Source organism: Branchiostoma lanceolatum, chromosome 1 (assembly GCF_035083965.1).
Source record: "Branchiostoma lanceolatum isolate klBraLanc5 chromosome 1, klBraLanc5.hap2, whole genome shotgun sequence".
Lineage (NCBI taxonomy): Eukaryota > Metazoa > Chordata > Leptocardii > Amphioxiformes > Branchiostomatidae > Branchiostoma > Branchiostoma lanceolatum.
Window position 1 is genome coordinate 2,203,965 of NC_089722.1, and position 15,224 is coordinate 2,219,188.

A 15,224-nucleotide genomic window follows, 5' to 3' on the forward strand; every position below is an offset into this window, starting at 1 on the left:
GCTGTTTTATTCATGATTTTGATTGTTTCGGAATGTATTTAACTTGTTTTAATGATAGAAGAACCAAGACTACGCCAAGGTTCGTCGTTCGATCGTGCGTCGACTCCAAGGTTATGGCACGTGTATGTTAACCTGTTGACGTGGGCAGTAGTGTGATAAGTCATACTAAACATTACAAAATGCTATATGATGGTTTTATCAACACAAGGGGTTATTTTCTTCTCAATGATTTCCAATATTTTCGGAATGTATCCAAATGTAACTCATCATCACAATCAGTAGTTTTAAAAATAGAGGACTCAAGACTACACCAAAGTTCGTCATTGTGTGCTGCGTTGACTCAAAGGTTGACTCTAAGGTCCACGTGCATATTTGAATACGTTACACGAGGTTGTTTTTCTACCTTGGATTGTTTGCTGTCCACCAAAGTCAAGCGAGGTTATGTCACCTTTTTGTTTGACTAACGTGAGACAAAATCGTTGTTCCATGCAGCCATAACAGCGTTATACTGTACAGACTCGTTTGTATTACTCCTGAAGTTGTGGTGGCCAAGGAAACGCTGTTCTTGTCTTCAGGAAAATGAAGTTATCGCTGTATATACCGGTATGTCTCTGTTGGGCTGTATTTAGCTTGGCTAGGTCGCAAGCAATATGGAACGAAGGTGTTCCCGACGCTACAGTACAGTTTAACGTGCTAGCGTCTTTATTCAGAACTCGGGGACTTCTCCAGAGGAATCTTGCCGACACCATCCACGGTTTTAGCGCAGTGAACTGGACAGATGTCTCCATTCCCGCCCTACCTACCGGTAACATCAGCCAACAGTGTCAGAAAGATGTTGCTCAGTACGAAGCAGACCTGCTCCAAGGAAAAAGCTACGCCCTGCAGAGTAAGTAATAACTCTTAATCGATCGACTTCGATTTGCTCATAGACCGTATTGATGGTTCTCTGAAACGCGAGCTTATGAAATTTCAAAAGTTAGTGCATGGCAGTTGTAGCGTAGCCTCCACTATGCCCTCCTACGGGCGTATGGATTATAGGATTCGGCAGAAAAAATTAAAAATTAGCCAGTAGAGTCAGTCCACGTTGAGGATCACATTTTGCCCTCAACGGAGTCTACAAATGAAATCCTGGTTGGTAGAGACTGGTTGTAGCGCCAGTATTTGCCCAATACGGTAGCAGTAAAATGCTTTTAACGATTTTACTTCATGATCACTTGGAGCTTTAAATGCTGGGCGAACCAAAGGTAGCTTGGAAGAAAACAAAGTGCAAAACTCCCGTGTATTCAGAATTACTAGAATGTCGGAAAGTAATCTGAGTTGAAATCCTTGACACGATCACACCTTTTGAGGTGACTGGAACAAACCCGCATATAAATAGGCATGCTCTTTGTACCTTTGGTTACGTACCATTATATATAGTTCATGAGTCATTTAAGGTCATTGCGTCATGTCATAGCTACGTGTACCAAGGGTACCCTCACCATTGTTATACCGTAGATTGTCATGAAAAAAAATACAAGGGCTTTCGTATAACTTATTATTCGTCTGCCCTAATATTTCAAAAGATGTCTAACAGCAACTCCACTAAAAACAAGAGAATATCAATTTGTTTTGACGCAACTATAAGGTCTAAATATATAGACATGTAGGCAGCTGCAGTCGCTAGCGTATAGTGCAGTTCGCACAGCATATTGCCAATATTGTACATACATAAATTAGACAAAATCCCTTCTCTCTTTCTTCTATCCCTCTCTCTCCGTCTTCCCCCCCCCCTCTCTCTCTCGCTGACTCCCCGCTCTTTCTCTCACACACACATTTTCTCTCTCTCCCTCTAACAGTGTTTGACTCGGGTGGAAAACCGCCAAGTGGCATCTTGACCGGAAACCTGCCCTGGGTCGGTAGGTACTCACAGTGCGTGAACATCACGAGGAAAGGCTTCAACATCACCTTCGATGGGAAGTTTTACCTGGCTACACTGGTCCCTGTACCCCGGGAGCAGAAATCCAAACAGCTGACAGAGCTAGAGGTCAGTACAGGGATACTGTAAATGCAGAAACGTTCGCGGTGGTTTTATGTTCGCGGTTTGCAGAAATATAAGCTCTTGTAGCGTGTTAGCATGTTAGAGATTTTCGACAATTTAAGCAAAATCTTCTCTTATGAATTACTTGTATTAATGCGAACTCATGTTGTTATTACTATCATCATCACATGGCCAGATGGCGTCGACCAATCAGAAGCCTACATTGCCCACAATAAGTGGTGTGTTATGAGGCCTTCTTTTTCTTCTCGGAAAAAGAAGCCGAACCCAATAAGTTAGAAATTAATGTCAGTAGTTAGACTAGAGTATTCATATGTTTTATTGTTTATCATTGTCTGCCCGCCCACTCCGTGTTACATGTACATAATGAGGTCGCATGAAAAGCTTTCTTGTTTTCTGTAGGGGTGGCCGGGGATCCCTTCCTTGCCCGGTTCCACCCTAAACTTGATACTGGGCGTCTGCGTCCCCAGCTCCTGCAGCCAACACGACGTCATTCAGAGACTGGACGGAAGTAAGTAGTCCAGCGATCAATGCACATACTTTAGAACAACAGTGAAAGTATGAAAAATAGTCATTGTATATTTACCTTCGCCGAGAAGGTTATGTAGAGGGTAGCGTTTGTTTGTGTGTGTGTTCGTAACAAACAGCACAACTCTAGAAGGCTTAGATGGATTGTCTTGATATTTGGTAGGTGGGTAGATCTTGATGAGACATGGAAATGATTAGATTTTGGGTCCCCTAGTTGTAAATGCACTTTGTTAGGGTCGGTTGTGTAACCAGAATAACAAATAATTTTTTTTCTAGGCATAGCATAATTCCAGACTTGAACAGCATAGCACAATGGACTCAATGCCTTTATGTTTTAAAATATATTGAAGGATAGTTTTTTCTAACGAACTCGCTCAGTGCATGGCTGTAGGGGGCCACTCATCTAAGCACTGAACTAATTCTTACTGAAGCGGCATCTCTTCACCCTAGGCCAGAAACATCAATGCTCAAGACAAGCATGACTTCACCGACCCACTGGGAGAAGCAGGGGTTACGAAGGCTGCTCGGGAAATTCCCTACCCCATTTAGACCGGAACGTTTTGAGCCACTCACACCGGGGCGTGCCCCTACTCTTTTTGTGGCTCGAGTCTATCATTCCAAACTATGACAACTCGTCTTATTGTTTCAGGTATCTACTGGCGCTTTCTTGTTCAACAAGGAATATTGCAGGTGACGTCAGCCTATTCACAGGAATCCCCGCCGATCCAGAACGTCACTATTGCTGCAATGTGAGCCAAATTGAACTTTTTTTTACCTGTGTGAAAAACAGAGGTATTGTAATCAGTTGTATGTTTGTTTGTCTTGGTGTGAGTCCTCGGTAATGTCAATATTGCGTAGTGGCGGAAGGCGGAAGTGGCGAAATAGGATACTTGAAGAATTATGGTTTGGCTCGTTCCCGCCGGTGAGTTAGTTGAGAATCAGGAGGTGCTAACGCGCAGGTCTGGTGGTGTTTAGGTCTGATGAAGTTTCTAATTGGTTATTGTTCTGTTTGCACTGGAATCGATTCTATTGTTGAAGGGTGGCTGAGGAATTTTGGGATGTTTTTGAAAAAACCCTTTCTTAAGCTTTATAAACCTTCCTCAACCTTAATTTTTTTCAGGTAGTACCTTATAGCAAGGTGATAATTTATGCTAATGAGTATGAAGTCATTATTGCAAGTCTGCCACGTAGTATTTTCAAAAAAATTTCCAAGTTTCAAAGATTACGTCATCCAGATTTATAATGCCACGCCCCTTTTTTTAGAAAAAAACGCTCTCCTTGGCTTAATTGTGCTTCGATGTTCATCAATGTAACTTTGCAGGAATGTACATGATGATAATACTTAAAGAATGTCGCGTGTCAACTCGAATATTTTGAAATATCGATTTTTGGCGATTTTTTTTGTTTGATAACATAACGTTTTCGTCTACTTCTAAACGCCAACATATCATGTCCCTGCGTTCTCTCTACAGATGTATCTGCTGTGTTATTCTCCTTCTCCTCGCAGTTGGTACCATCTATGACGTCATCATTCACCAACCCAGACTGATGGCAATAAAAGCAATGAAGGTAGGATGAAGGATACCTCAGCAACCTTTAAGCACAAGCTGCCTCCCGTCTTCAGATTTTCACTCGTAGTTATGAGTCATTGTAAATATTTATATGGCATCCATCAGAAATTATTGAAAATTACAAAATTCTTATTCACATCAGCCCTGCAGCATCGGCTATGGCTAAACAGCCCTATACGAGAATGGCGCCCTCTGCCACATACATCTTTACAGATTAAGTTGTCGTAAATATTTTATCTATTTGTGGCATAGTACCGATAAATATCCCAGTTCTGTCACACAAAATAAGCATATTCTGACTCCTTGACTGTAACGAGTATAGTAAAATAGGTTATTACTGTTAATCATTACAATGCTTCACCAGATGATGACATAAGGACAGCTTGTTATTATCTCCATGAAAAATGGAGATATAGTTTTGGGTGTGTCTGTGTGTTTGTTTGTGTTTCCGCACTACTGTAGTCAGCATAACTCAAAAACCTCTTGATGGATTGCAATGATATTTGATATGTGGGCAGGTGTTGTGAAGCCGAAGTTCAAGGTCGATTTTGGGCCCCCTGGTATGTGACCTTGGTACTGCAGCAGAACTTCAATTTTTGTATCTTATGACCTGGACGTGCTGTGGTCTTGATTTTTGGGTGGCAGATAGCTTGTGGTGTAATAAAGAAGTGGTGTAGGTTTGGGCCCCCTAGCAGCTTCCTCTGGAACTGCAGGGGCGTTTTTGTGAAAATCTTCTAAGGACAATAACTGAACAAAGGAACGACGGATTTCCTTGATATTTAGTATGCAGGTAGCTTAGATAAAGATGTACACAATGAAGTGCAAATTATGCTAATTGTGACTTAATTTGCAAAGCTAATGAGGAAAATCTATATTTGCAGTGTTTTCCATTATCAGACTCAAATACATGTAACATATGTAGTTTATGGAAAGTGGAGCATCAACAGATACCAATTATGCAAATAAATTCCTAATTTGCATAATTAATTCAAAACACCATTTCTCATTTAATTGGAAAATTATAGGACTGTTAATATTGCAACATGTGTAAGTTAGATAAATGTGTTTATGACCAAGCATATATTATGCAAATGTGTAAGTCATTTGCATGAATAGAATTGTTCATGGAGATATGAGGTCGTGGAACTCTTGTTATATCATTTTTAAGGCGAGTGAAGCTCAAGGGCATGTCACACCCGACGAGAAGACACCGCTTGTAAACAATATCCCACGTGAGCAAGTTTCAGCAACAAAAGAAGGTAAACCTCATAACAAAAATCCCCTTTTCTATGCACTAAGATTTCTGCACATTAAGAAGCAATAAAGTCAGCCATAATTTCATAAATGTTGACGTCAAAGCTAAGATAGTCTAATCTGTTCCATTGAGATTATGTTAATGAATGAACATTTTGCTTTATTGTACACTTTCTCCCACTGAACTAACTACGTACTCGGAACACTACAAAGTCGAATACATGTTTACTATGAAGCGTACACATGTCTCGCTTCCTTCAAACAGGTATACGTGATGTGAAAATGCGCGATATTAATGATATCAAACACCATGAATAGTAATTCTATTATAGAACATAATGTGATACCAGTTGAGCGAGGTTCTGCCTTTCCTGAACTATGTCTTCTTCCGAAGGTATCACCGGCCGTGTTCTCCTGTGCTTCTCTCTCTACACCAACATCGGGAAGCTCCTCAGCACCAAACAGGCACCCGGCAGCATCACGTGTCTGCACGGCATCCGCGTCATCAGCATGAGCTGGGTCATCCTGGGTCACACCTACTATTTTGCAACTTTCGGCATGGAGCTAAAAGCAGGTGTGCACTGTCATTATTATTATCATTATTAGGCTGCACCAAGAAATTTTTATGGATGACGTCCTTTGGAGACTCTAAATCTAATGCGAGAGCGCGAAAAAAACCCAAGAAGGACCGAGATGCCTAGATTTGAAATATAATAGTCGACGACACATGTTAGGACACAAATTGAATGAGAGAACACAGTGTAACAGCTAACAATTATTTTATTCATCACGGAAACAGCAATAATTTGAATAAATCAGTTGAAGTTGAACAGCAGTTGTTGTCCTGTCCTGTTTCTTTCCATATCCCATTGATTTGAGGCACTGTTGTAACTCTTTGGTCATAGTTACAGGAAGCGGAATTTCTTGTGTTTTTTTTTCTGGGAACAGACCAAAATCAACGCGCGCGCGGACGTCATCCATAAAAATTACTTGGTGCAGCCTTACTATCTTTACTTCGGGTTTGACAGACAAGGACGACGTGTCACTGCACTCAATTTTTTTTATAACTTATATTAACAGTGCCACGTACAGATAACAACGTACCCATTTTTATTTTTCATACACCTGGGCGAAGTGAGGAAAGTCGTGTTACCCAAGGGCACAACATCGGTGGCGTCAGGGGGATTCGAACTCGGGACCTCTTGGTTCTTAGTCGAACACCCTGCCGTTACGCCACACGACCCCACTGTCATTATTTGTACACCTGATGTTTATTGCAATTATTCAATAGTTACTTCGGTTAATTCTATATTTCATTTGCCATTAGAATTGATGTGATTGGCAAATGGCATTCACCTATTATTACATACAATGCCAAAAGATTCTTATTCACAGTGTAGCATCCTGTCAATAGTGCCAAAGACGTCTTATTGAGAGGAACACCCTATCTATAACAGTGTCAATGAGTTTCGGATTCTATTAAAGTCCTGTCCATAGTGGAAGAAAACGTCTTATTGATAAGAACATCCTGGAAATAGCCTTGGCCTTATTATAATGCAACGATTGGGTGGTTATTGCATATTGCACACGTACAAGCTCTCTCTCTCTCTCCCTCTTTCTCCCTCTTTCTCCCTTTTCTCTCTCTCTCTCTCTCTCTCTCTCTCTCTCTCTCTCTCTCTCTCTCTCTCTCTCTCTCTCTCCCTCTCTCTCTCTCTCTCTCTGTGTGCCCGCGTGCATATAGATGCCTGTTATTTTCATTATGAATAATAACACATATTTTATCAACCTATAACTTATTATCATAATCTGCTCTTCCAGACAACTTGCTGCAGTCCGCTGAGATCATGCGAGAGTTTACATTCCAAGCCATCCTCAATGCCACCGTGTCCGTGGACTCCTTCTTCTTTCTCAGGTAAGGTGACAGTTCTATCTTTTTTAAAAAGATTTTTATTGGAATTGCAACAGTGCAATACACGTGGACACAGGCAGCTATTGCTGATGTCGTGACCCACACACATGCATTGTGATATAGCCGTTTTTTTCATTTGGCTGGAGTGGGGAAAGTCGTGTAAAGTGCCTTTTTCCCAAGGGCACAAGATCGATGGCGTCAGGGGATTCGAACCTAGGACCCTTGGGTTCTGGGTCGTTACGCCACACGACCCCGATAGTATCTTTTTACTCAAACGTTACCAAGGCTATATTAATTTGATTACATGGATGACATCTTCGCGCGCAACTATTTCCAACAACAACAACAACAACAACAAAAGTTTCAGGCCTACTGTAAATCGTAAAATGCAGCTGCAAAATGAGAAAATATATGATATAAATTGAAAAGATATTTCAGGAAACGGATAGTAATGCCGTACGTAGAATGCCGAAGGCAATTCTAAAGTCAAAAAGACGTTTTAGAAGGACGTCAATAAAAAAAAATCTATATTTTGGTATACCATACTCGGAGCGTCTAGTTTTGTTCATCCTTCCTGACCATGTTGATTTCATAACGAATGCAACTTTTTTTGGCCAAACATGTTTTTTATTCGCACGTCCGCATCAGTGCTGGGTCTCTATAGGATACCATCCATATAATCAAATCAACATGGCCTAAGCAAGCAAAAAAAAACACGAAAAAAACGACGACCACTTCAATGTGTCCGGCAATCGGTATCGGACCCGTCTCGCTTGCTGATGTCACACTACTGTTCAGGTCACGTGGCATCGGCTTCGTGTCATTTCAACTTGGGCAGGACCAGATGAGCTTTCCTTCGAATAAAGGAAAGACGGTTCGACAGTTTTGAAAACTTGTCTTCCAGTGGGCTCCTGATGTCATATCTTCTACTCAAGCAGATTGAAAAGAACAAAGAGAAGGGAGAAGCTGTTCCATACGGGATGTTGTACTTCCACAGATATTGGAGGTAAGAATGTTAATGAATGAATGAATGAATGGTTTTATTGCACGACAATTGCATCAGGTGACAATGTATGGCAATCTACAACCAACATAGGTAACAATCTAGTTCTATATAAGAATATTTCTAGTTACTATTATACTATATTCAGTGTGATCTACGGCAATTGCAACATGGAACTAATACAGACTTAGAGTTGCGTTTTCCTATGCTAATTGTATTGGTAAAAATGTATAGCAATTCACAGATAACATAGTAACAATCTAGATCTATCTAAGAATATTTCTAATTACTATAACGCTACATCAAGTGCAATCTATGGTAATTACAAAGACTATTGCGGACAACCAGATGAATAGTTAAGTTAACGTTCTTGGAATATAAACACGCGTCGCCTCATTTACGTGAAGCCTGCATGCCATGTACATGTTCTTCAGTCTTTCGGAGAAGCATCGTTGTTACAATTGGTTTCAAAGGGATGATTGCCAAAGAGAAAAGTCAATCTTTACCCAAAGCAAGTGTAGAATGAAGTTGCTAATGCTGCCGCCTAAGGTTACATAAGATGACAAACAAGTGTCGTTCAGCACATTGCATCATCATCATCATAGTTCGTCCGGATTCACTCCGGTGAGATACAGTCGATAAAGTTTTTCCAGTACAATTTGTCCTTCATGGCGGAAAATAACACAGTTCCTGAGAGTCCAGTGGCTCTTTCGATCAATGTCATTAAAGTTGTAAAGCACATTGCATAATTATCAACATCAACCTAATACGATTCATAGTTCTAAACATAGGCCCCAGTTGAAATTTGTCCCACGGGGGGCGGGGGGGGGGGGGTAATTTACCCCAATGCCATGTTGCCAATATAGCTATTTTGGGGGATTCAGAAAAGTAGACCCTGCCCAACCAGAATTCTTGCTTCTGCTGTTGAGTCCCCCATCAACATGATAATAAGTTTATTGCAAGTTCTTGCCCGTAGGCTAATTGCAAGTTCATGTAACATGGATGGACGTCGACGGACAAACAACTGGTAACAATAAAGCATGTGACTATTCTAGTCTAAATACTAACGCTAAATTCTATCTTATTTTGATTTGACTCCTTTTTCCGAGACAGTGGCCATGGAGTCCACTTTTTCTGTAATGTGTGGGTTTTGTGATGTTAAGAGGAGAGTAGTTTTATCTTAGTCTGTAAACATGGAGAAATTTGAATGGAATTTGGTGCCCTCTTTAAATAGAGCCTTTCTTTCTTGATCATGGAAGGGGCAACTTGAAATAAAATGTGTTTAACAGTTACATTCTTTCTGCCATCGGCAGGTTGACACCTATCTACCTGTTCGTCTTCGTGCTGTGGATGTGGGTGCTTCCCTACATGTTCTCTGGTCCTTTCTGGCCTCCAGCTCCGTTAGATCCAAACTGTGGGGACAACTGGTGGACAAACCTACTGTATATCAACAACGTGGTTAACAATGATAGGATGGTAGGCATGTTTCTGTTTTTGTTTTAATGAAAGTTCCTGCCTTAAGGCTATTTGTAGTTACACTGTCTTGGACAGTATAAACAAACCGGTGATGTGACAGTGAACTAGTGGACTGTGAGTGATTATAGACTGTTAAGATACTTAGAATAGATACTAGTGTTGGCTGTATCTAAACAAGCTGGACTTGACTTTTTTCTGGAAGCAGTGGAAGACGAAAAGCCTCCCTTTTTTAGAATTTGTGGGTTCTGTGATTTTGGTGTCAATGGTGTCACCTCACAGAGGATGAGCTGAACTGATCTGAGCTCTGATTCGAAGGGGAAAGTGGCCTTTTGTTCGTCCATGAATGTGTGAAAGTTTGGGTATTTTGAGATCTTTAAACAATTCGATTATTTCGTCGTGGTTAGCGATGTGCATATGTAAACCGTAAAACATGTTGAAAGGGCATGAAATAAGGGAATGTGCAAAATCGTTAAAAGCGGCATCTATGATCCGTAGCGTGTGTGGTCCAGTGGTTAGCGATCTTGCCCCTGGGACTAGAAGCCCCGGGTTCGATCCCGGCTGTGTCGCTCATCCGACATGCACGCTACCGGAAAGGGTCGCAGTCCTTAGGACGGAACGTCAAGCCGTGGTCCACTGTTCACTGTGCTTGTCGAAGAGAGCTTGGGGAATTTCCCCTGTACAATGAACCTGTAAATACTGTACATAACGTCTGTCTTCCTGTCACGACCAGTGGTAGATTAGCTCATCTGTTCATTGAGTTCATTTGAGCTAAACTGGTTCGAGATCACTTTCCTTTCCTTTCCTTAGTGTATGGGCTGGACCTGGTACTTGGCCAATGATATGCAATTCTTCGTCATCGGAGTTCCTCTCGTCTATATGATGTACAGGTGTGTTGCATTGTTCTACCTCAGGTTTTTTTTCCAAATCTATATGAAAATATACAGACATAGCCGTAAGTTGTGTAGCCTCTACCAGGCTCCACAGGTCGCTGGAAAGATAGTAGAAATTTGCCAAATAGACAGATAACATGCAAGAGGAGTTAGCTGGCCAGGGAGTACAGTTTGCGACCTGGCATGTTATCTGTCTATTTGGCAAATTTCTACTATCTTTCCAGCGACCTGTGGAGCCTGGTAGAGGCTATAAGTTGTGTACAGTTTGATTATTCCCAATGGATAATCATTTCCAATAATTCGCTGCTACACAAACTGATCATTTCTGTTGTTTGATGAATGGTTATGTTTTTCGTCGTTATTTCTGTATTATCTATCATCATTTGTCATTTTCACTTCGCAAGGGGTTGAACCCCCAGGAATCTTTGAAAAGCGCCACCTAGGCGATATCTATTCCTGGTAAAATGAATAAACTGAAACTAATCTGCGAGTAGTATCTTAAAACTTTAGATAGGAACTGCAACTATGGCATCGTTCTGTATTGGGTATTGAAGGCATTCCGTCAGAAAGGCATGATGTGAGGCACAATAATGTCTTCACTTTTTAAGCGTATCTTAACCGTTTTCTCATGGTACACTTGCTTCCTCAAAGATGGCAGAAATCCGGGTTTGCCGTGTTGCTGGTTCTCCTGTTGGTGAGCTTCGTCACCACCGCACTCATCGGTCTTCATTATCATTTTATATTTAGCGGGTAAGGAGTACCGTTTAGCGTTACGTAAAAGACAGATAATACTTAGTTAGAATCCATTTAGAATTACTATCAAAGTCCATTAATGATGACTGCTTAGATGTACATCTGTCCATTTTCTTTGCTACCTTGTCCCCCCAACGACCCGGAGGTCAAGGGACTAGACCTCTCTCAGCTTAGATGCTCTTAATTAAATCTATCTACCTGTAGTTCTGAATGGATCGAAGTTACATTCGACGTGATCGGATTGTTACCTGCATGAAAACAGAGGTATTAACATCAGCTGGTGTGTTTGTTTGTTTGTTTGTTTGTTTGTCTTGCTTACACTGGTACATATTTCAGTTTAAAGTCTTTCGCCGTGAAATGACATATTTCAACAAATGAAACTTTAGTTTAACTTTTGCGTTCATTTGGAAATCGCCGTTAGAAAGTATCATAGAAAAATGACTCATTTTTACATTCAAATTCTTTATGTTCCTTCAGGGACCAAATCCACTATTATTACGTGCCCTACTGCCGGATCGGCCCGTATCTGGTAGGAGTCGCTATTGGCTGGCTGCTGGTTAAGATGAGAAGGAAACAAACAAGAAGTTCGGTGAGACAACATATTTCTGTGTCCATAAGCATGTTAACGTTAAGAAGACGTGTCAACAACTTCCATCGCGTTGTTGTGGCGCAATGTTTAGAACATTCAGCTATCAAACAAGGGGACCCGGGGTCGATCCCGGGTTGGCCCCAGACATGTCTGGACATGCGCCCCGACGTTGTGCCCTTGGGACAAATTTCCTCACTTCACTCAGGTGTAAATGAGCACCTAGCCTCGGTTAGAGACGTCCTTCGGATAGGACGTAAAATGGAGGTCCCGTGTTTGGGGAGAGCCACACCCCGCGCACGTTTAAGAACCCACAACACCTTTCGAAAAAGAGTAGGGGCATGCCCCGATGTGCGATGTGCAAAAACCTTACAGTCTATTGTACGTACACGTCTTACGTACCGTGCTTGTAGTCCTCAGCTTAATGAGGTTAAGCACGTAATAAGAAGAAAGAAAGTTGTGTCAATAACGATTGACTTGACTGTTGCTTGCAGTATTAATTAATCTAGGAGTCTACAAAGGTCGACGATAATCGCATTACAACAATAATGACTTTTAGTGCAGATTATTTGCTCGAAGGCTAATTTCAAGTAAGGCCATGTTAATTTGATTACATGGTTGACATCCACGGGCGCATCAAATTTCGTCAATTTCCAAAAATAAAAATAAAGTTTTCTTCCATACTGTAAATCGTGAAAAGCAGCTACAAAAATGTCAAAGTCAAAGAAGAACAAAAATGAAGAATCCAATATTTGGTATACCATTTTCTGTGTGTTTAGCCATGTGTTCAACCTTCCTGACCACGTAGGTTTCATAATGAAGGCAACTTTTCAACTTGTTTTTATTCGCACACTCGCATCAGTTTGGGATTCCTAGAGGATCAAATCAACATGGCCTAACAGGACAAAGATGGAGAACAGTACTAGTGGAGAACAACATGTGACTAAATGCTGACTTTGAATTCTAACTTATGGGGTTTGACGGTAAGTTTAACGAGAACAAATTTTCTGTCTACTTTGATAAAGCAATTTCACGCCTCTTTGTTCCAGACCCTGCGAATGCTGATGACCGTTGGCTGGCTCGTTGCTGCTGCCTCTGCCCTGGCCGTGTTGTATTCCCCGTACGGCGCGTACCACGGGACAACCTTCCAGACGGAATCCGAGAACGTGCTGTACATGACTGTCGGTCGCACCGTCTGGGGCATGGCGCTTGGCTGGGTGGTTGTCGCATGTTATTATGGATACGGAGGTTAGTTATAAAGCAATTGATATAGAGCTCAACCGCAAGGAAAGAAAACAGACATTTATGATAATTCACTTAATTTGCGCAGTTTAAAGACATAGTGGGCAGTCATGCCTTTTGCCTTCGTATTCGCATAACGCAACCCCGCTGTTGGACAACTGGATCAAATTCGTGGATCCTTGGACGTATTTCGATCCTATGGTAGTACATCCAGCTCGGACATGTTGTAAGGGATTGCCTTCGTCATTTCGGATGGTGACATAAAGCCTACGGCCCCATGTATGAGGTATAAGCCTAAAACATCTGCACGCAAAAGAACCCAACACGCTTATCTAAATAGTAGTGGTGACCCGGTGTGCTTTCCTGAAAACGCGAGCTGCAATAGTACTAGCTACTTAAAAAGGCAATATGCTCCAAGACACTTGAAGACTTTTCCTTACCTTAGGTAGCCTGGTCCCAGTCTCTAGGGGTCGGCTTAGGGGTGCTTTTCGGGCCCCGTCTGCTTTATTCGATTCGTTTCTGTCTACTTAGCTGCCATATAGAATTTCGCAGCCTTTCTACTTAAGCTGTTCCGCCGCCACCCTAGAGTGCGACCTAATCTAGGCCATAAACACACCCTGAGCGGACTAAGCTGTCTGGGCGGGCGGGGATCGCTCTTAGCGCCGTAGAGATATCGGGGAGCCCCCGGTGGTATGGTTTCCAGGCTATATCTAAGGGTGTACTTAATTCACTACAGGGGTGGTGGACATCATCCTCTCCTGGGACGCCTGGGTGCCCCTGAGCCGCCTGACGTACTGCGCATACATGGTGCACATCCTGGTGATGTACGCAGTATACCTCACCAGGGAGGTCCCCATCCACTACTCTACGGTCACTATAGTGAGTTGACATGTTAAAGGCAACTAAAGCAATATTAGGGCCCAAAAATGGAAATAAAACAAAATGCTGAAATCTTTATGATAGTGGCATTTACTGACACTGTTTAGCACATTTGGGTAATAACTTATAATTTTAGCATTTTCAAACTGCGCAAAAACGTGCCCTACGATGATCCCCTTAGTTTCGCGAGGCGACGAGTTTCAGTTACTTCTCACATCACGGTGACATCGTATTGTTGCATCATGAACGTGGCTATACATTGTGATAGTGTTGTTTGGACTTATCATGTATAGAAATGACTAAATAAGTTGACATTCAAAATCCGATTTTCGGGCCTTAATAATGGGTTTCCTATAACACTTCTCTGTATTACTTAAAAAGTGTCCGATGTGATTAAAGTATATAATGCATCAAAGAGTATATGGCTTTAAGTTTCTCGTCAACCAGACCGTGTTTCAGCAGCATGTCCCCGACCAATCAAACCACGTGAATCGCATTGAAACTCAGATTCGTATTAGCCATTTTCCGACAAATCGCTTTCTAAGTTGCGTTAACGACTACATCTGACAAAACAAACTCGCCAGTGAGATGGTGGAAGGTGTCAGCTTTCCAAAGATGAATTCAGATTGACAATTTTGGCACTTTGTAAAATCGCGGTCGCTTTCAATCACTTCCAAAGTGCCAAAATTGTCAATCTGAAAACATCTTATGATACGACATGTTGTAAGGGATTGGATTCGTCATTTCGGATGGTGACGTAAAGTCGGCAGCCCCGTGTATGAAGAAGGAAGCATTAGCCTCAAGCGTCAAACCTCTGCACGTAAAAGAATCCAACACACTTATCGAGAAGAGTAGGGTTGCCCCGTAGTGCTTGGCCAAAAACGCAAGCCGTAGCGAAGTCGTATCGCCACTAGCTATGCAATGTCATGTAATACGCTGATTGCTAATATCGACACCTTATGCCCTTTTTTCAGATCTATTGCTTTTTGGGGAACCTGACTCTAGCCTACGGTTTGGCCTTCCTTGTGTCAGTGGCGGTGGAGGCACCAATGTTGGGACTAGAGAAAATCATCTTCAGGAAATAAGATAGAATTA

General features: G+C 41.8%; 1 protein-coding gene across 1 annotated transcript; it reads left to right on the plus strand.

Annotated features, from left to right (window-relative positions):
- The first annotated feature begins 455 nt into the window (after positions 1 to 455).
- On the plus strand, positions 456 to 15,215 carry LOC136429361 (nose resistant to fluoxetine protein 6-like). Its single transcript, XM_066419207.1, has 16 exons — positions 456 to 886; positions 1,839 to 2,026; positions 2,441 to 2,549; positions 3,216 to 3,315; positions 4,039 to 4,135; positions 5,306 to 5,396; positions 5,786 to 5,965; positions 7,210 to 7,303; positions 8,205 to 8,306; positions 9,617 to 9,779; positions 10,587 to 10,666; positions 11,321 to 11,419; positions 11,900 to 12,011; positions 13,058 to 13,256; positions 13,987 to 14,129; positions 15,104 to 15,215. Exons 1-16 carry the CDS (start codon positions 580 to 582, stop codon positions 15,212 to 15,214), a joined length of 2,175 nt encoding a protein of 724 aa, XP_066275304.1. The 5' UTR covers positions 456 to 579; the 3' UTR covers position 15,215.
- Positions 15,216 to 15,224: the final 9 nt, after the last annotated feature.

What these genes read in the sequence shown, in the direction of transcription:
- LOC136429361 (XM_066419207.1), top strand. Translation starts at nt 580, where the DNA reads ATGAAGTTATCGCTGTATATACCGGTATGTCTCTGTTGGGCTGTATTT. An exon ending in CGGCATGGAGCTAAAAGCAG is followed by an intron (nt 5,966 to 7,209) that starts GTGTGCACTGTC and finishes CTGCTCTTCCAG; the next exon opens with ACAACTTGCTGCAGTCCGCT. An exon ending in TATCATTTTATATTTAGCGG is followed by an intron (nt 11,420 to 11,899) that starts GTAAGGAGTACC and finishes ATGTTCCTTCAG; the next exon opens with GGACCAAATCCACTATTATT.